At 39.5% G+C, this 21,834-nt stretch overlaps 1 protein-coding gene across 1 annotated transcript in view; it reads left to right on the top strand.

Moving 5' to 3' along the window:
- LOC137641407 (uncharacterized) overlaps positions 1-6,457 on the top strand; it is a 45,453-nt gene extending 38,996 nt beyond the window's left edge. The window contains exon 4 of the mRNA XM_068373935.1: positions 3,143-6,457. Within this exon, the coding sequence (XP_068230036.1) occupies positions 3,143-5,311 (2,169 nt within the window). The 3' untranslated portion in view covers positions 5,312-6,457. The remainder of the gene's footprint in view (positions 1-3,142) is intronic.
- Positions 6,458-21,834: the final 15,377 nt, after the last annotated feature.

The raw sequence follows: 21,834 nt of genomic DNA, 5'->3' as shown, positions 1-21,834 counted from the left end.
CCCATCTCCATCCTATCTCTGTGAGGTGTGGAGTGACTCAAAGAGAAGATGCATTTTGCCCCATGAGGGCTTTGCAGTGCTGTCTGAAAAAGAGCTGATAACTCATTCCTGATTATTGATAACTCTTCCTTAGCATGGGAAGAACCAAGAAAGAGGTGTCTAAAACACCATTTTTTTACTTTGAGAGACGAACCGTAATGCATATGCCTTGACTGCTGAGAGAGGCTAGGTTCGAGATAGGACCAGAAATTGTGAAATCAGGGGCTGCGGCCTACACTTGTCTTCAAGAGGAAGATAGCGGTTTGCCAGTGAGTGCAGGCTGAAGTGTGTATGCTCCTGACCATCTTCACGGCCCTTATCATTTAGGAGTACCCACAAGACCCTGGATGCCTTGGCGCTTGGTTTTGTAGTGGTTGCTCAAGTAGGGGTGTAGTTAGCCCAGATCCCATACTAGAACGTAAGCATTTTGTCTATGGTAATGTATAGACGTAAGGCTGAAATGGAGGCTAAATAATTGGCTCTTCTCCTCCATTCTTGCTGCCCCTATCTTAGAGACGAAGCAATTAAAGCATTACTCACTGGATCTGACTTGATGCTGGTGAACTATACTTCTGAGCTCTATTCCTTAGATCCTAGAGAAGTTCTCCTCCATCCTCCCTAGATGAGGTAAAGGATGGTGGAATGTATACCAACCCTTTGGTCATCTTATGCCAGGTATATTATTCCGGACTGTGATCTCCCTTTGATGTCTCACAGGATTATAATACAGGAGAGGGGTTTCCCAGCCTCCTCGTCTCGTCCCTTTTAGTCGCCTCTTACGACATGCAGGGATACGTTGGCGCTATTCTAAATGTTTTTATGCCCACGCGGCCACAATGGTACCAGTAGATTGGGTTTGTGCGTGTATTGTACCACTAAACAAGGGTAAGGGAGATGTGCATGAGTGTTGTAATTCAAGGGGTATTAGTTTGTTGTGTGTAGTTGGAAAAGTGTATGGTAGAGTACTGATTAATAGGATTAAGGATAAAACAGAGAATACAATCTTCGAAGTACATTGTGGTTTTAGAAGAGGTAGGGGTTGTATGAATCGGACTTTTACAGATAGGCAGATATGCGAGAAATATTTAGCAAAAGCTAAGGATGTGTATTGCGTTTATGGATCTGGAAAAAGCGTATGATAGAGTTCATAGTGAAGCAATGTGGAATGTGATGAGGTTATATGGAGTTGGTGGAAGGTTGTTGCAAGCAATGAAAAGTTTCTACAAAGGTAGTAAAGCATGTGTTAGGATAGGAAATGAAGTGAGCGATTGGTTTCCAGTGAGAGTGGGACTGAGACAGGGATGTGTGATGTCACTGTGGTTGTTTAATTTGTATGTTGATGGAGTGGTGAGAGAGGTGAATGCTCGAGTGCTTGGACGAGGATTAAAACTGGTAGGCGAGAATGATCATGAATGGGAGGTAAATCAGTTGTTGTTTGCGGATGATACTGTACTGGTGGCAGACATAGAAGAGAAGCTTGACCGACTAGTGACAGAATTTGGAAGGGTGTGTGAGAGAAGGAAGTTGAGAGTTAATGTGGGTAAGAGTAAGGTTATGAGATGTACGAGAAGGGAAGGTGGTGCAAGGTTGAATGTCATGTTGAATGGAGAGTTACTTGAGGAGGTGGATCAGTTTAAGTACTTGGGGTCTGTTGTTGCAGCAAATGGTGGAGTGGAAGCAGATGTACGTCAGAGAGTCAATGAAGGTTGCAAAGTGTTGGGGGCAGTTAAGGGAGTAGTAAAAAATAGAGGGTTGGGCATGAATGTAAAGAGAGTTCTATATGAGAAAGTGATTGTACCAATTGTGATGTATGGATCGGAGTTGTGGGGAATGAAAGTGACGGAGAGACAGAAATTGAATATGTTTGAGATGAAGTGTCTGAGGAGTATGGCTGGTATATCTCGAGTAGATAGGGTTAGGAACGAAGTAGTGAAGGTGAGAACGGGGGTAAGAAATGAGTTAGCAGCTAGAGTGGATATGAATGTGTTGAGGTGGTTTGGCCATGTTGAGAGAATGGAAAATGGCTGTCTGCTAAAGAAGGTGGTGAATGCAAGAGTTGATGGGAGAAGTACAAGAGGAAGGCCAAGGTTTGGGTGGATGGATGGAGTGAAGGAAGCTCTGGATGATAGGAGGATAGATGTGAGAAAGGCAAGAGAGCGTGCTAGAAATAGGAATGAATGGCGAGCGATTGTGATGCAGTTCCGGTAGGCCCTGCTGCTTCCTCCGGTGCCTTGGATGACCGCGGAGGTAGCAGCAGTAGGGGATTCAGCATTATGAAGCTTCATCGGTGGTGGATAATGTGGGAGGGTGGTGTGTGCCACCCTAGCAGTACTAGCCAAACTCGGTTGAGTCCCTTGTCAAGCTGGGAGGAACATAGAGAGGAGACGTCCCCTTTTTTGTTTCATTTGTTTGATGTCGGCGACCCCCCAAAATTGGGGGAAGTGCCTTGGTATATGTATGTATGTGATCTCCCTCAGGGGAAAGGTATCCCTCCTTTAACCACGTACCAGTTTTGTTGTACAGGCTAGTACTTATCAGCTTGTTCATTCCCATGACAATTAGGAGGTTGATGATGTCATTTCTTTTGCTCCTGTACGGGACAAGGTAGATTGATATTTCCATTAAAAAAAAAAAAAAAAAAAAAAAAAAAAAAAAAAAAAAACCTTCCTGTTCAGCTCTATGGGGACTACCGACCCACCAAGAAGTGAGTCTCCCCACATAAAGGATGATGGTTTGCATCTGCGTAGGATCAAATCAAATTTATAAAGTGATTTGTATTTTTCTTAGCTATACAAACCCGAGTCCTATATATTAAACTTCCTCAAATACCCATATCAGTCTTGAGCTGAAAGGTCATAAGTGAAGAGACCTAAGGAGAGCTCCTCGCTCTCGTGCCCAGCTGTCTTTAACTACCTATTAACAATTGTAACGGCCGTTCCAACTCACTCTGAAAATGTATTCCTAGGTAAAGGACTCAGGTTTGTATACTTGGAAAAAATACAAATTATTTTAAAATGTTCATATTTTACAAAGTTGTGTGCACGCATTTAACCAATACTGAAAGTTATCAATCCCTGACCTAAAAATAATATTCCTTTTTCAGGATGATGATTATATCCATTGTGAATCGCCTGCAGTGTGTGCAAATTTAAACTACTATTTAGGTACTTTCAGTGAGGAGGTTGCAAAGGTTCAGTGGAAATTAATATTAAGACAAAACCTTCAGGAAGAGGTCAGTAAGTATGCTTTTCAGTCAAAGTCTTATGGGTTCCTTTTCATTAGGTGTGCAAGTAATTCAGATATAGAAGAAGACCTTGGCCAGCCTCAATATGATGAAGCTTATGTAGAACAAAATCTGATTCATCATACCCAGTTATTTTTATTTCCTCCCAATACTGGAAAAGTTAAAACAATTAAAAAAACAGAAATAAATGTCAATTTGCTGATGGTCGACTCCTTATCGCGAGCTCATTTTTATAGATCTTTGCCAAATACTGTGAAGCTTCTTGAAGAATTAAGTGAAAGTTCAACAACAAAAATCTTGGACTTTCAGTTATTTCAGGCTGTAAAACAAAGAACATTTGAAAGTCTTAGAGCTCTTTTCTCAGGCTATGTGAATACATTGGAGGTACCTTTTGGGATGTATGATGTACCTCGGGTGCCATTGTCTATTGAAAAGTTATATGGAAAATTTAAGGAGAAAGGATATAGGACACTTTGGTTAGAGGATTTATGTTGGAATTGGGAATGGGGTCTTGTGAAAGATTTAAAAGTTATGAATACCACTCTTGAAGATGTTGTTCTTTGGAAAAATTTCAAAAAGGCACTTGACATTGCAAATATTGACAGTGTTGACCTCACTTTATCTAGCTGTGATATTCTATTCGCAAATGGGAAGAAAGACCCCTTCCGTAATTTGCCTGCTGTTTGCTATAATGGACGTTATCATCATGAATATATCCTTGAATACCTACAGCTGTATCAGAAGTCAATGCAAAAATCTGGTAGTCCGTTCATATCATATACCATGACAAGTGTTTCTCATGAAGAATCAGGAATTCGCGTACAGTCTTTAGACGATCCATTAATGAAATACTTAAAGTTTGCATCTAAACTAGAGGATACCATAACGATTCTATTTTCAGACCATGGAAATACATATGGAAAGTTTATAGAATCAAGTCCAGAAGCTTATGCTGAATCCTTCAACCCCATGCTCTTTATGCTAATACCTATAAATGTTCAGAAGGCGTTAGGTGATGTTCGCATGCGAATTTTGAAGGACAATGAAAAGCGATTAGTCAGCCTTTTAGATTTACACTATATGTTGATAGAAGTAATTAAAGAAAAAGTTCATGAACTGGAGCCAGGTTTTGAGAAGCGTTATGTTATTCCTGGTGGCTTGTTAAGCAATATACCTCAGACTAGAACATGTCAAGACATTCCTTTACTGCAGCCAAATCTCTGTATATGTAAAAATTATGAAACTGCGGTAGAGCCATCATCGCTTCACATGGCACTTGCAGACTTTGGTGTTGGTATTCTAAACAATATGATTTTATCACAGCATAGAAAAGATGGCAAAAGTGGTTTTGGTAACTGCTTACCAATGAAGCCTGTTGAGATTAGGAAGGTTTTTGAAGTTCACACTGCTGTAGATTTAGTGATTTATAAAATAGACCTGCTTGTACAGAGTGCTGAAAATAAAACTAGTAAAGACATATTTTTCCTCTCTTTGGAAGTTGGACGTAAAAACCCTGGCATAAGACTAACTTCTTATGAACGCTTCAGTGTCTATGGTATGTATGACAAGTGCAGAGATAAAAGTGTCGAACTTAAACTGTGTGTTTGCAATATAGAAAAAGCAAAGTACAAAAGTAGTTTGTTAAGTTCATTGCTCTTTGGTAATCTGTTACCAGACTTGTCCTTTTTGAACAAAAACAGAGATATATCAGATCAGAACTTAATTCAGTTTCTGATAAGTCCAGTTTTTGGTACAAATCTAGAGATTGACTTTTCATATCCTAATGAAAACCCTTGTATGTATACAGTTATCTGTAGATACAAGTTAGGTATCACACTTAAGGCACTAAATTTTTGTTCTGATTTTCACAAGGTGGAAATAAGAGTTAACGCAAAAAATATGTTATTATCAAGTGATAAGCATTCAAATTTCCTGTTATATCCAAGAGATGTAAAGGTATTAATGGCAGGTGTTGTAGCAAATCCCAAAATTGAATGGCGTTGGGATCATAGTATTAAAGTTTATTGAAGAAAATAACATATTGGGCTTTCTTTTTATGAGCCTATTATTGTTACAACAAACTACCTTAAAGAGTTTATATATCTTACAAGTCTGAGTAGAAATAATTCAAATAAAAATGTAGTCATTTCTTCCGTAAAGGAAATGAAACATACCTCAGATATTTTTATAAATTACTGTACTTTCTTCTCTTAATTTAATGTAATTTTCATGGTTGTGAATCAGGAATGTCCGTATTTATATAAAAGTTTAATCAAAGATTGTTTAGTTGAATAAGATATTTTATGCTGTACCTAAGTGATGCTGCACTATTGTTGCTCATACTTTATATGCTAATCCTACATGAAACTTAGTAATCCTAATGCTTAATGTTGATTTTAGAATTTTTATTCATGAGTATGATAATGTATGGTTTGGTATTTTAAGCTCAATATATGTTATATTGCTAATTTCAATGACATGTCTTGTGCCACTAAGTTTATAGTTAATTTACAGCTGTTTTAATTATTTGCTAGTTGTACCATTTATTATATTGTAGTGTTTCATTATCAGGCATTTCCACTTGATATCATGAATTGTTGCTGGGCATAATTCAGCCCAAAATCATTTTAGTTGAAATTACAATTATGCCTTCATTTGGCATTATCTCCTTTTTAATTGTTCATTTCTATGAAACTTACCTGTTGTTCATATTCCTTCTCTCTAAAAGCTGTTAAATGTCGACGCCTACCTCATAATAGAAATATCTCGTTTTCTGTCCTTGCTAAATGCCGGGTAGTCTAGATTCTAAATTTTCCTCCAACTCGCTGAAGTAAGCTCTCATAATCAACCCATATACCTTAAAAATAAAGCCAGAGATAATAAGGTGGCCATTACTGCTCATAATCAATGTACACCTGGGGAACACAGAAAAAGGCACATTTATTAGAATACCTGTAACATGATAAATTATAAAAAACAAGAAACCCAAAATTAAATGAAACAGTCAATATAAAAATAAAGTCAGTTTTACAGCACAGTTAAATTAGTGAAACAGGAAAAATTTACACCGTTAGCCTACCTGTCCTTTGCTGCCTTAAAACCGGGAGCACGCCGTTCCTCCTTAGCAGTGAAAGTTTTTGGGGGCCTCTTCTTTTAAAACAAACACGTTAATAAATAAAAAAGTATTGAATTGAAATACAGTGAATTATGTTATCAATACACTATGTAAATGAAATTACTACATAGGTAAATTTAAGAAAAAGTACATAAGCTACTTACCATTTACCCTAAGTGTACGTACACTCAAAATGCAAAAATTTAAGTAATAAATCAAGTACAATACTGTACTGTATGTACAGGTGCCGAAGGTACCAAAATCTAATTCAACTTGGCAAAACTATAGTTCCGTACAATACGTATCTACTGCAGACAGGTGTCTCTACATTAACATCAATTTTAAATAAAATTAAACTAGATTTAAACAAATTAATTACATAAACTACACAGTAACTACAGAACATAAGAATTTTAAATATAAATGTCCATAAACTTATCAGTTTCATCTATATTCCAAACTTATTCTGGTGTGTATCCCTTCTCCATAAAACTGGCCACTGCCTTATGGTCCACAGAGACTGACTCGTAAGTAACTTTCACACTCTTGAGGCCAAAACATCATTTAACCTTACCAAACAAACCTTTGCTGGCTGGGAAAGGTGTCTATCAGGTTGCGGCATCTTGGCTGATGGACGGCTTAGGATTATCATCCATGAAATGGCAGAGTAGAGACAGCTTTTCCCTGAATAACTTGAGTCGGCGCAGATCCCCTTTCGATGCTGGTTTTCGATCCACTAGGAAAGGGCATTCGCCATCTTTATCATGCCCTTTTCCCTCACCTTGGACACAACCTTTGCACTGCGTGGGGCATTAGCAGCCACAGCAGCAATAATCTTTGCTGCATTCTTCTTTATGTACCTCATGATACTTTCATTATTGCCAAAGAGTCTTCCTACAGCTGCACACTTCATCCTTTCCTTGCACTTATCAAAGACTTTTACCATTTCCTCAAGCATCTTGACCCTCCTCTTCCGTTTAGCAGAACCTTCAGAAGTCAGTCAAAAAATACGTCGGGATGAAACAGGAGATGCACAAGTGAGGGGACACAAAGCAAGAGTGAGGCCGTATCAGCAAGAGATGGGATGTTGTGCTGGGTGGAGAGGGAAGCGGTGCGAAGCAGGCCAGGTGATATGGAGTGCAATCAGTTTGAAATCATCAAGCCACGAGAGTACTTATCACGAAACCGCAAATACGGGATTTTTTATTTAATAGTTTATACAGTTCTCTGTATCGTCATTGATTGAATCTGAAAAGATAGAGCCCGCAAAGACTGAGGGAAGACTGGATGTTAAGTATAAAGATTGTACATGTATTTACTAAAAAGAAAGTTTAAATACTGTATGCATATTGTATGAATCTTAGTGATAGTACCTTGAGGAGATGAAGATAACCTGTTGCTTTACAAACACATATTGAAGATGCTGTCACGGTAGTGGATACTGCAAGAGGGAGACCGAGTCATTGAGAGAAGTGTTGTTGTGTAGGGAGAGAAACAGGGCACAAAAGGCCAGGTGCAAAAAAGTGTTGGCAATTTAAAAATGTAAGGCTGCGCACAATATTACTAACCACAAGTCTGCAATTATGTGCATCTTTATCTAAATGTTATACGGGGGCTGACTGTACTCGGTCCCTTGTGGGAAAAAGTACGCACACTGTTGATTGAGATAAAGGCCAGCACCCTTACCCTCTGCCTTCTTCAGATAGCTATAGAGAGACGACTTCACCTAGTAGGACGACAGCCCAGCAGGTGGATCCTTGGACATTAGATAATCAAGAAAATCAGCCATCACGCAAGCACAGGAAGAACAATGGCAGACAGTGCCATCATCACCTAAACACTCCACATGCCCAATCATATCATACATGATCACCAAATTCGCAGCCTTCACACAACAGGTCTCCCCATTCAAGGTTTCCATGCTCCAGTCTCCTCATGCACATGATCTACAGGCAAGGGTTCCTTGTGCAAAGTCTCCACTAATAAAGCCTTCATGTGATCGCTCTATAAATTCCACCCAATCACCAAGAACCAGGTCTCCAATTACCAAGTTTCTACGCCCACAATCAACACGTAATCATTCTTCCAGCACGAGGACATCGTATGTGATAGCATTGTTGACAAGATCCCAGTTCCAGAGCTTGATGAGACCGAACACCAAGCGATTGTAACCTACGAGTCATGAGACATTGGTCACCCGCCTCCTCCTATTACTCTTAAGTCATTGTTTAGGGATCCTTCTATTCCCCGGGATCTCCCTACATGACGAACCCATTCATTTTCCCTTCCTAATAATGTTAATTTAAAGGCTAGCACCTCTACTATCAAAACGTTTCTCACCATACACAGGCATTGAGGTTCCCTTTAGAGGTAAAAAAAAATGGCGAGAGCATTTTTTTTACTCGAGCGTGAATTTTTAATTAATTTTTTTTTTTTTTTTTTTTTTTTTTTTTTTTTTGTGAAAGTTCATTTTGGTTGAATGTTAGAAGTTTACACATTAAATTGCATTGTTTATTTTCATGTATGCTTTTCAAATACAGTGGTACACTAATAAACATGAGTAAGGTAAAGGAAAAGAAAGGTCTGTTTAGTATTGAAATTATTTTCCTAATTAAAGGATACTTGACTATTGAAATTACCCTCATAATTAAAGGATACATGCGTGTTAGCATACAGAGTTAGGTTAATACCTTTATTCTTCTTAAGAACAGGAAAATGATAATGAAACATAGGAGTGGTTTAGATAAAAATATTTCAATTTGAATTTTTGAGGCTCTGGCAGCTTTCATGTGTTTTGTGGTTAAATGCAGGAAACAAGTGTTTCGGTATGCTTGGGCCCTGCATCAAATGTCAATAGCATTGATAAGGTGGCTGCACAAATGGTTGCAAAGATATAGAGTGATGCTTTAGATCTCTTTCTAGGAGTATCCATCTATCCCTATAAGTTAGTGGTTACAATGTCTCTAGTATTTCCACTTCCAAGAACTTCATTTCATGATATTGGGAGGCCGTCAGTATTCTCCTCCAGAAGGCGTTCCAGCCAATAGACCAACAGGATTAGTAATCTTAATAGGAGAACACTATGATGGCCTTTTCCAGTTTCTCCTAAGGTGGGAGAAGTGCTTCCCTCTTTTATCTGATTTGGGAAAGACTCCTAATATTTATTTTGAGTAGCCAAGGAGGACTATCGAATACCTCTGACCTGTAACTCTCCCTTGTCCAAAAAATTAATATCTTTATGAGGATAGAGATTGGCAAGATTTTTTCTCTGTAACAAGAACTCTTTTGGATTGTTTGTTGTAATTTGAGTTATTTTTAGGGGAAGGAATTGTGTATAGAAGCTGTAAAGGATTAGGATATATTCAAGAAACTTAAGCTTATCAAGTATCTGGGCTTAAACATATCCAGTTCAGGTAGGGTTGAAAATGTATATATTCAAGTTTTTTGCTATTTAAAAATCCTATAGTTGTCAGAATAGATTAGTGTATAGGTAATCCAAGAAATTGTTAAAATTTAAAAAGGCTTAGTTCTAAACTTTAGGAAGGTTTTTTCCTTTAAGGATATCACAGGTAAACGGCTTCAATTTTAACTATAGCAAATTGACTCCTAGCATTAGCATCAAATAGATCCTTAAAGGATGGCAGGCCTTTTTCTGTAATGTGATTTTGGGGGGACGAAGATTATTTTATCTCCTTAATTTCAGGAATAGTTATTTTTATGCCGTGTTAAATTTTTATCTCCTCACCTAATTTCATGACTAGTTATTTTCACTCTAGAAGGTAAACTCAAGTTTGCACATTCCTTTTTTGGGGGGTTGGATAAACGAGGATATGTCATGGAAGGATTTCTTTGTTCTGTGAGAGCTGCAAGTTATAAGCTAACAAGGCTGAAATGTTAGCATAAAATGTCAAAATTGGTTTACAAATTTAGTCTTTCAAAGGTCCGTTTTCCTAAAATACTATGTTGTTTCCAGTGAAGGGTTTAGTAACAAGGTCACACAAGTTAGATTAGAGTGAAAGCCTTTTATTTTGGAAAAGATTCTTGGCAATGACAGTAGCATACCTAGTTGGTTTTCGCAAGTCTTTATTGAAGAGAATTCGGGTTTTATTAGAAATCTACTGAGCACTAGGCGCTGTTGTAACTGTGAAAGATGTGGAGTAAATAAGAATCTACTATCAGTTTATTTGATTAAACTTAGTTTAAGCTTTACCTTTACTTTTCCCAATGATAAAGTTCAACTTATTAATTATTATATAAGAATTTATAGTTTTTAAAGTGTATAGTGGGAAATAGCATGGAATCCAATCTAGAAACTTAATTGGTAATGAGTTACTTAGGGTTAGGATTGGTTAAACTTTTAATGAGTCTCAGAAGATTGAAAAATTTATTAATCTAGATCATTACTTTTCAACACTTTCCTTCACTAACCCACCTCTGTCAGAGGGTGGGAGTCAGCAATGGGAAAATCAAGGGAGTTTTATGAATATAAATAGAATTTTAATGATAAGAATTATTATTTTTATACTCACCTGATGTTCATATACATGCCCCCTCCCCACTGACCAGTGATGTCAAGAGACTAATGATCTGGTTTTGACTTTGAGAACAAAAAGGCAACGGTAACTATGATGCATTCACTTACTTACTTGTTTACTTGTTTTGGGTTTAAATCCAACCCTCCACTGAAGTCGAGTGAACTACTTCTCGGGCGGGTCCATATTAATCATTTAACGAAACATTTTCATTTTAACTTATACAATTCTTTGATTGTAGCATTCAGCACTGTATAATTGCCATTGATCACCAGATGGTTCCCAAAGGGGGAGACATTTAGCAAGGAGTGAAAATTGAATTTTATTTTGGGGTAGAAATTGACATTTAACAACTTCAAAAGAGAAGAACTATGAGTATAGAAATAAATTTTATGATTAAATTTTTTTTCATAATGTACTGTTTATATTCAATCAGAAATAAGCTAAAAACCACTTCTAGTTTTGCCCAGTGGAACATTTTTTTACTTTATTTTAGGCACTGGTATTTCAGTAACTTTAACAGGTTTTAATTCTCTTGAAGGCATAGGGATTAAGTAGCGTCTGCAGTACACTCGGGATAAAACAAAGGAAAAAAGAAATGAGATTGTCTTTCAGGTGTATGTTAAGTGAGATGTTTTAGAAACCCCTTTTCATTTTTTTATTACAGATTTTTTCCCAAGGTAATATAGCTTTAATAGTCAGTATTTTTCCATTCCTTTTTTTTCCTTCTCACAAAGTTTTGATGTTAAAAATGGAATGTTACTAAGAGTACAATTAGATGATTCTGGTCACTACATATTTTTATAAATTCTATATAAAATATGTGTTATGAAATACAATGCTTAAACAATTAAAATTACTGTATTGTAACTTAAAATATATTGCCTAACAAGAAATGAATAATTTTATCATCTCAAGTTTCTGTTTCTACGTCCTCCAGTCCGAGCCATTTTATACACCATTTTGGACAAGCTTCACTAAGAATTTCTGTTAATCCCTTCATACTTCAGCTTTTGGTCTTGTTATTACAGTAAGGCTATCTTCATTCCTCTGTACTTAATTTTTGGTCTTATTATTTTAACAATGTCCATATGTACTGCAACTTTTGGTCTCTACTGTCATAATGATGCTCTTGTCATCTCTTTGTGGTGAAATTTTTGGTCTTTTCATAAAAATGCTCTCTTTGGCTCGTTGTACCAAGAGTTAAGTTTGTATCATAACAGTGCTCTTCACGTTCCTTTTTATACTTTAATTTTTGTATTTTTGTAGGAATGCTTTTTATACGCCTCTTCGCCTCGTTTTACTGCAATTTTGGTTTTATCGTAACAATGCTCTCTCCATCCCATTGTACCTCAATTTTTTATTTGGTTATCATAACAATGCTCTCTTTTTTTTCTTTGTACTACAACTTTTGGTTTTATTATCATGATAGTCTCTTCATCTATTTATTCTTTAATTTTTGGTTTTGTTATCATGACAATGTTTCTTTGACCCTTGTATCACAATTTAAATTTTTTACCATAAGTACTCATTATGTTCCTCTTTACTTCAATTTTTGGTATTACTTGTATAAGAATACAGTACTCTCTCTGTACTTGAATTTGTTCCTACCCACATACAAACCCTTGTTCTTTTATTAGGGAGATTGTTTTGACGCGAGGCTGGATAATAAGCAGTTATCCAACAGGTAAGGGTGCAGGGTGAGAGCCCCCTGCCCTTCTCCAGTGATGGAAGACTCACTTTTGCTTCAGCTGCTGTTATGTGTAGGTTTATAAAACAGCTCCTACTACATACATATACCAAGGCACTTCCCCCAATTTTGGAGGTTAGCCGACATCAACAAATGAAACAGAAACAAAAGTTTTCGCAGTGTGGTTGTTAAAAATGGAATGGAAACAAGAACTTTGAGTTTGTCGTGGGAAGGGTGGACGCTGCAACCACATAATGGTAAGGTTAGCTGTAGATTCTCATTGCCTTTTGTAGGTTGCATATCTGTTTGCAAGCTTTCCCATGTTCTAAGTGCCAGTCGTGGCCTTCAGTCCAGTGGCAGGCGTATGCCTGGAAGGGGAAGAAGCGAGCGTCAGAGTCAGACAGGGCAATGCCCAAGAAGACACCAACGAAGTTTGACGACACTACTATCTCCTCAGAGGGTGCGACTGCTGCTACTGCCCCTGTGCTTATGTCCCTTGATCAGTCCCCAAGGAATACGCTGCAGGGGTCATAAGATCACGGATCGACATTGGGTAGTTTTTTAGGTTTTGTTGGTCCTCCAGGAACCCTTAGTGTTCGCTGCTCAAGCTGAAGGCAGAAGGTCTTCGACTGTGACTATGCAGGCTGTGGACGACAAGTTTGACCTAAACCCTCAAGTTAGGGCCTCCAAGACATTTTTTAGGGAGTTGATAGCCAAGGTACCTCTCCCTTGGTACCCCTTGTGCATTTAACTGTGTGACCCAAGAGTCCCCGGTGACACTATTGGTAAGGAGTGATATAGTTCCCCAGTGTCAGGGAGCCCAGAAGTTCCCTCAAAAAACTGAAGAAGGGGAAGTCTGGTTTGTTTGCCCCTAGCTCAGCAGGCAAGGCGCTAGGGTTGTGAGCCGTGGTCCTTGAGCTGGTAAGTCTAAAGGTAAGGGTAAGGGGAAGAGGAGTGAGACCTCAGTCCCGGTGCCAGTGATTGCTACCCCTTTCTCTATGTCTGTCATCCCGACCTTCGTGCCAGTGGGTCCTGTGTCTGTTCCTCCTCCCTCAGTGTCAGTGGTTGTGCTTCCGGACCCGCTGATTGCGGGGTCGCAGAGCCTTGTGGCTGTCTTTTTCGCCTGTGACGTGTGTCCCAGCGTTTTGGCTCCTGTTGGTGCAACCCGTGTGGTTTCTCCTTTCGAGGTAGCGTTGTTATCAACAGTTGCTAAGATCTCGACTGCTCTTCTTGCAGAGCCAGGAAGAGGAAGAGGAAGAGGCTTCCTCCTCCTCGACCTCTTTTCCATCCTCCAAATCTGATTCCGACTCTTCTTCTCAGATGGAGAAGAGGAAGAGGTCAAGGAAGTCCAAGAAGGCGAGCCACAGTCACAGGACTAAGAAATCCTGCGACACCACCTCTCCTTCGAGAGGGGTTTGACGGTACCTATGAGGTTCTTGAGGCCTTGGCCCTGGTCCCAACTGTCCTGGCTGTTTAGCTGTGGCGAGTCAGGTAGTCATGGTTTTCCGGCTACCCCAGTAGTCAGTCAGGACAGAGATGTACAGCCCTATACACTGTCTGTTCCAAGGTTGATGAAGGAGATGTGGCGACCTCCATCTCCCTTCCTTCCAGTAAACTAGTCGCCTGTTCCTCCCTTTGTCAATAAGTTACCACTCGTATTGGTAGAGAGGATGGTACCATTCAAGACGGTAATAGAGTGCATGCACACTTTGGTAGGTTATGCCTGGGCCATGGTTGACTCCCTGCCTCGACCTGCACTACAAGAGGTACAGTGTACTTCGCCGAGTGCTGTTGGGTCCGTCCCAGGAGGTGTTCTCCCATTGCAGTGGCCCTGCCTGGGCCATCGTCAGTCAGTGATTACATTCTTGTGTCTGTCCTTGGTACAGAACAGTCTTATTCGTAGGTGGGGGATGGCGCGTATTCTCCAGAGCAGGCTTCCTCTTCCTTGCCCTTGGCATTGGAAGAGGGGGCTCAGTGGCAGAATATCTCGGGGATTCCGGATTATGGTTCAGAGTTCACAGAAGCAGACTGCTCTGAGTCAGAAATATCCTTTGTGAAAGTCTTTGTGCTCATTTGTGAGTGCAGTGGCCAAGGGGGGAGGCAACTGTGGTCTACCCTTCAGTAATTGATTGGCACTTCAGGGCCCCTCAAGGATTGAAGCCCAATGGTCAAATTATATTGACTTGGCTACACTAGAGGTGGCATTGGCATTACAGAACTTGTCAGTGCGGAGTGCCATGTCTCTTCTGCTGGAGAGTTGTGGACAGGCACCAGTGAAATTATAGAGGACTGCTTCACAGAACTGTCGTCTTCCGGGACTCTGGCCCTTCGAAGAGGGACAACAGGCAAACCTTTGGGTTCTGCCAAGCTTGCAGGTTCTGGATCGAGGAATGGCCCTGCTCCCACTCTGAGACCCTGTTTTGCAGCTCCTGCAACCTCTTTACTGAAAGAACCTGTGCATATAATGTACACCCTTTTTGACCACCCAAGCCCACTCCTTTTAGGAAGGGTGTAGGTGGAAACAGGAGAAGGAAAGGAAAACGCTGAGATGGGCATTCCCCCCCTTCTGCTGCCAAGAGTAGGGGGTTGCTTGGCCATTCGGAACAGTTACTTGCTACCCTTCCAGGACCACCATCTCCCTCTATCTTCAGTTTTGATTGAGTTCCTGATGGAACATCCAACATCTACGAAAACCCTGGCTTTGCGGGCAAAGGTGGAAGAGATGTTGGAAAAAAACTCGCTCGAAATCGTTAGAGACAGGTCTCTATGCTTCTACAGTTGATTGTTCCTTGTTGAGAAGACAACTCGGGGCTGAAGATTGGTCATCAACATCTCTGTTCTGAATAAGTATGTTCGTCCAACAATGTTGAGGATGGAAACATTATGATCTGTGCTGTGTTCCATCAAAGAGGGAGACCTTATGCTTTCGGGGAATCTGAAGGATGTATGCTTTCAAGGGCCTGTTCATCAGTCCTCTCTAAAGTACTTCCACTTCTCCCTCTATAGCACGGTGTACCATTTCAAGACAGTGTGTTTCTGATTGTGTACGGCTTCTCGGGGGTTCACCTTGATAGCCATTGGGGCCCACTTGATGTATCTTGATGATTGGCTTATCCTGGCCTCCTTGGAGAGGTAATCATTGCATGGTTGAGATCGGGGTCTTTCTTTTTCCTTGATCTGGGATTTGTGGTGAATTGGAGAAGTTAAATCTTATACCTAACCAGAGCATGTTGATATACTGTACATGGCAATAGCAAGGGTTTTTTTATCACAATTGCATCAGTAGGCTCAAGGAGGTTATGCAACCATTCCTGTTCAAGACATAAGTACCAGCTTGGCATTGGCAGTCTTCTCTATCACCAATCTGACTAGGTGGCTCGAGAAGGAAAACCTCTAGAGGGGAGTCCCACTTGGCTGTACGCCTCCGGACATGCAATTGTTCTTGAATGCGTCGAAGTAGTGATGAGGAACTTACCTAGATGAACTGGCTGTCTCCGGTGTTTGGTCCAGAGAAGAAAGGCATCTGCATATCAATGTTCTCGAAATGCAAACAGCCTTCCTAGCACTACAAGCATTCCAAGAATGTTTGAGGAAGCACTTGAGTAGTGTTGGTGAGCGACAACACCACCATAGTGGCCTACATCAACAAGCAAGGGGAAACAGTCTCACTGCCACTTTGTGAGTTGACAAGCAGATGCACACCTAGGCTGTGTTTCACGTGGTAGAATAGTCACCAAGGTACGTTCCAGGCTAGAAGAATGTACTAGCTGATACACTCAGTCACCAGGAACAGGTTGTAGGTTCAGAGTGGTCCCTACATTCTCGTGTAGGAAAGACGCATCCTGCCACCTGGGAAAACAGGAAGCTGCCACGTGTTTTGCTCCCCCGTTGCAGATCCATGGGATCACCTGGATGCATGCACCTTTCATCCGTTCAGCCTGATCCAGCCATTTATCAACAGGGTGGTTATTATGCCAGGACTTGGGATGACTGATGGCTTCCAGATGGCCCCAAGTCAAGTGGTATCTTGATCTGCTAGCTCCTCTGGTCGAAGTCCCGAGAGAACTATTCCAGTGGCCCACACTTCTCTGTCAGCTGCACCTTAAGAGATAGTACCAGTCCATGAAATCCTCGGATCTTCGCGGTTGAAGCTATCCAACATTTCCTCCGCGAGAAAGGATTTCTGTAAGGCTCTGCAGAGGAGATGCTTGGATACCTGCAATGGTCCTCTTCAGCTGTCTACCAAAGAAAGTGGGCCATCGTCTGTGATTGGTGTCATAGAAGGGATATTTCTCTGATTGTGGGCAATTCTAGCTCAGATAGTGGATTGTCTTGTCTTCCTTCACCGAAAGAAGCACCCCTCAGTCGTGATAATCAAAGGCTACTGCTCGGCCTTGAGAATGGTCTATCGACTGAAGGGTATAGACCTCTCAGCTTTGTGGAAGTTGTCTGTGGTCGTGAGGAGCTTCCAGCAGTCTTGCCCACCTCGGGACCTCAGGTCCCCAGAGTGGGATGTTACTCTTCTCCTCAAAGCCCGTATGTGTCCCCATACGATCCTTTGAGGAGGTCATCAGACAGGTAACTATTCTTTGAGAAGGTCATCAGACAGGTATCTGACTCTCAAGACTGCCTTTTTGCTAGCCTTAGCATAAGCAAAGCGAGTAGGTTAATTGCATGGACTTTTTATTTAGTCATCTACGCTGAGAGGTGGAAGGTCTCCAGTTTTTTTGCCAAAGTTCGTGGCCAAAATACAGAACCTGGCAGTGTATGACCACAGATTTGAGTCCTCCTCCAACCCCATCCTTTGGGAAGTATCTGGTGGTGATTGAGAGGAGATGCTTTTGTGTCCCATGAAGACTGTGCAGTATTATTTAAAACAGACTCGACACCGCAGGCCTGAGTGTCAAAGACTTTGTTAGCATAGGAAGAGCCAAGAAAGAACTCAGTGTCTTTCTAACTTCATGAGACGATCCGTTCAGCATACACCTTGACTGAGAGAGGGTCGAGGTACCAGCTTTATCCAGAGTTCACGAAGTCAGGTGTATTTTCCCCACTATGGCTTTCAAGAGAAACCTTTCAGCAGGTCAAGTGATGAAGGCCAAAGTCTGGAAAAATCAGACCACCTTCACGGTCTTTTATTTATGAGAGTATATCCACAGGTTCTTTGACACCTTCCTTACTGGTCCTGGTGTGGCTGCTCAAGTAGTTGTGTAACCAACCCGGCTCCTACATTAGACAGAATGCATCACATCTATGGTAACATTTAGATGTAAGTTTGGAGTGAATGGTAGAATGACTGGCTCCTCCTCTTCAATTTTCTGTCCCTTTCTCGGGGACTAAGCATTTTAATTGTTATGTGCTGGATTGGACTTGATGCTATGTTACACTTGAGAGCTGCATTCTTTATATCTAAAGAAGTATCTCTCCCATCTCTTCTTAACAAGGTGGATGGTGAAATTTATACCAACCAATTGACCGTAATACAGGTATATCTTTCCAAATTGATATTCCCTTTGGGGAAAGGGTTTCTCTGTTTTGAGTACATGCATCCAATCAGTTTTTCATCCCTATGAAAGACGGGTAGGAGCTTGCTAGTGTCACTACTTAGCTCCTGTACAGGACAAGCGTTGATTGCTAACAGGGAATTAAATGAACCATCCAGTTTAGTTCTAAGGGGACTTCCAACCCACCAAGCAGTGAGTTTCCCTAATTAAAGGACAAGGGTAATTCCCAAAGGAACAAATCACAAATTTTAAAGGTAATTTAATCCAACTTCCGTCCTCAAACACCCCTTTTAATCCTGGGCTGAAAGATCAAAAGTGAAGCTGTTTGGCAGGGAAATGGGGTGAGATTCCTCCCCCCGCACCCTTCATAGCTGGATAATCGCTCATTATCCAAGTTTTTAATGACCGTCGCCAGCAAGTGCTGAAACGATCTCCCCAATTAAAAGACTCGGTAATTTGTGTCTAAGAAGAATACAAATTACTATTTTTGATATTTGGTCTTATCAAAATGATGATCTCTTTATCTCTTTGTATTTTTTCAATTTTTGTTTTTCTTTTCATTTCAAAGATTATCAGCCCCAATTAAATAACGGCAGAGCAATAACGTTGAGACTCATCCTCCCCATAAGACGAGAGTGGGTTTTATAATTTTTTTTTCTCTTTTTCTCACTCTAAAAAAACAAAATACTATAAATTTTGAAAGTATAACTGGATATATCATTTGATGAAAGGCCTTTTTTTATGGTAAGAGCAGCTGTTACAATGATTAGATGTGAACAAGACCATTTCTAGAATCTCATTCTTTTGAATTTAGCTGTTTGTTTGTCTAGCCTTTTGCTTTGGATATGTTTGTCTCGCTTCTTTATTGTTAGGAATTATTCAGGTATGTCTTCTATTTTTTTTCAATGCTAGATTTTGTGGAGTCTGTAAGGTCAGTAAGCTTTTATTTGCCAAAGTAACCCACCCGTATGAAACACGTTTTTCATTACGTTCTGACTTGGACCATGTTAGATCATTGTCCTAATGGTGAAAGCTTTTTTTTTATGAACAGACAGAATTTAATTTCATCATTATCTTTTAATTCCAATTGTTAAGTTTGTAGTCAGTACATCTAATTTTTTTTATAACAAGTCCAAGTTTTATAGGAAATATTTTACCCTGTCTCTTTTGGTATGTCTCTCTCATATTTTTATATTGCCAAACTAGAGATAATAGACATAATTTTAGTTTTTTAATGATGAATTATTTTTTATTGCCTTGGTTATTAAATGACTGTTTACATATTGGTCCATTACTTCCTTAGTTTTAGCCACAGACTTGAAAACGAAGAAGATAACTTTTTACTCATAAGCCTTGCAGGTTACCCATATATTTTGTGAAAGCAAAAAATAACGGAAAAACGTGAGTTTGAGCTCTATATATTTGTATCTTTCCTTAGGGGATGGAATGATCTCCTAGTTATACTAAGGAGGACAAAAGTCATATCTCACTCTTAGAAACCTAAGTTCATGGGTTGAGCCAAGACTACTTAAAGCTCCTTAAAGGCATGAATACTAAAAATACAAATAATAAGTCCATTTCTTTCTGTCAAAATATCTGATTTAAGGCTAAATGAAAGCCTTTCACTCTGGCTATGAGAAGTTTGTCTTGTCAAAGATGGACCATTACATGAGCTCCATTGCCATATTTGTATAGTCATGTCTCTAAGGTAAGAGGAAGCTACCTATCAATTAAAGGTCGTGCACATGCATTTAACAGTTTCTCTTTTTATGATCAACTATGTCATATTGTAAAAATATCTTGATACCTCTCACTGTGAGATTTATGTTGGTTGGGAAACCTGAGCATTGCTTTTTTTGGTGGGAAATCAAATGAGGATTCAATATTTTCTTTCTCTTCAATTCTTCCAGGGAAGCCAATGTTGATACCAAAAATTAAAATTTTGTTTTAGATATAGGTCTTTCATAAAATATAAAAACTCAACATAAGTATTTTTTTGTACTATAGATTTTCATTCATATTAAAATCTTCTTTTCTAATATTAAGCTATTTAATTATTCAGTTAGTTTAAGTACATTGGTCGCATCATGACAGCTGGGAAATTTTCACACTAAGATACTTCAATTTCTTTACAAACAGACAGAAATATAGGAAGACCATCCCTTTTGTTTGTAGATTTATGTCACCATAGTAGTATTATCCATCATCAGTACCATCAAATGGCCTGACACCAATTCATCATAATGCTTGTACTGCTATCAGTTATTTGTGTCTCCACACTTTTTATATGCTAATGAAGTGGCCTGATTTCTATGGACCTGAAGCAAGTATGTCCTTTTAGCGTGCATCCCATTATTATTTCTAATACTAGCCAAGCTACAACCCTCGGAAAAGCAGAATGCTACAAGCCCAAGGGCTCGAACAGGTTAAGTAGCCCAGTGAGGAAACGAAGTTGGAGAGTAACGAAGTATATATAAATGATGGATGAAAATATAATAAAGTATTTTAAGATAAATAGTGATGTTAGAATAGATCAGTCATATTTTAAACTAAAACAATAATTATATCAAAAACTTTGAACTTCTGAAGCTGCACTGATTCAATTGCTGGATAAGGAAGATCACTTCACAATCTGGAATAAAACTTCTAAAATACTGTGTACAGTAGTATTGAGCCTTATAATGGAGAAGGCATGACTGTTAGAATTAACTGCATATCTACTGTAGAACTCCATACAGGATGGTACACACTGGGAAAATCTGAATTTTGAAAAATCATATGCAACATGCAAAAATAATTAACTGAATGATACTGCCAAAGATTAATCCCTCCTACTAACATCTCTGGAGCTTTAAAGTTGAGAAAAACTCCCACAAAGATTGTTTTTTCTTGCATTTAAGAAAGATTATCCCTCATTTCCCAGGTCAGAAGCACAGGGAGACTGAGAGGATCTTTGGGGGCCAATCAATACTACTGATGTGACCACTAACAAATGCTGGAGTTGTCCATAAGGCAATAGCTTCCCTGAATATTACTCCCTGTAGCTGCTCCTGTGGAAGGTAATTTGATACCTTGCAAAGTGATGGATTTACCTGTTGAGTGGTCTCACAGTACTTTGACAAGTAGAACCTCCATAGATTTATAAAAGGCATAGTAGGCTGAAAAAGTGACTGTAACTGGGCAACCTGGACAATATCACTTCAGAAGTGTATCTTTTGGTCTACTTATTCAGTAAAATTTGTTTTGACACAGCAGTCATAGAAACTTTCCAAGATTGTTGCCCCAGAGCTCCCATAAAAAATTCCCCAAAAAGCCCAATGATCTTGCAAAATTGCCTTATCAGTTCAGCTTGGAAGGACTCTACAGATACAGGACCTTATGGTCCTTATAGGTTCCTGGGAGGCTGAAAAGAGCTCTGTCTAAAAGTAAAAGACATAGGTGCTCTGGTAATCAAGCTCAAAGAACCAAGTTTAATACCATGCACTGATAATTTTTCATAAGCATCAGACTGCACAGGAGACATATGCACCAATGAAGAGTATTTTTGTCATGGATCCAATCACAAGAACCACCGCAGAGGAGACCTATACATTGGTAAATAGTTATTTTACCCTGGATCTACAGAAGTAATTCCATATAATCATAATGAAGGGGAGACACAAGAAGTGACTTCTCTTCAAATCATCGATAAAGAATTGAAAGCATGAGAA

The sequence above is a fragment of the Palaemon carinicauda genome, chromosome 1, assembly GCF_036898095.1.
Source record: "Palaemon carinicauda isolate YSFRI2023 chromosome 1, ASM3689809v2, whole genome shotgun sequence".
Taxonomy (NCBI): Eukaryota; Metazoa; Arthropoda; class Malacostraca; order Decapoda; family Palaemonidae; genus Palaemon; species Palaemon carinicauda.
This window is presented reverse-complemented; position numbering and strand designations above follow the sequence as displayed.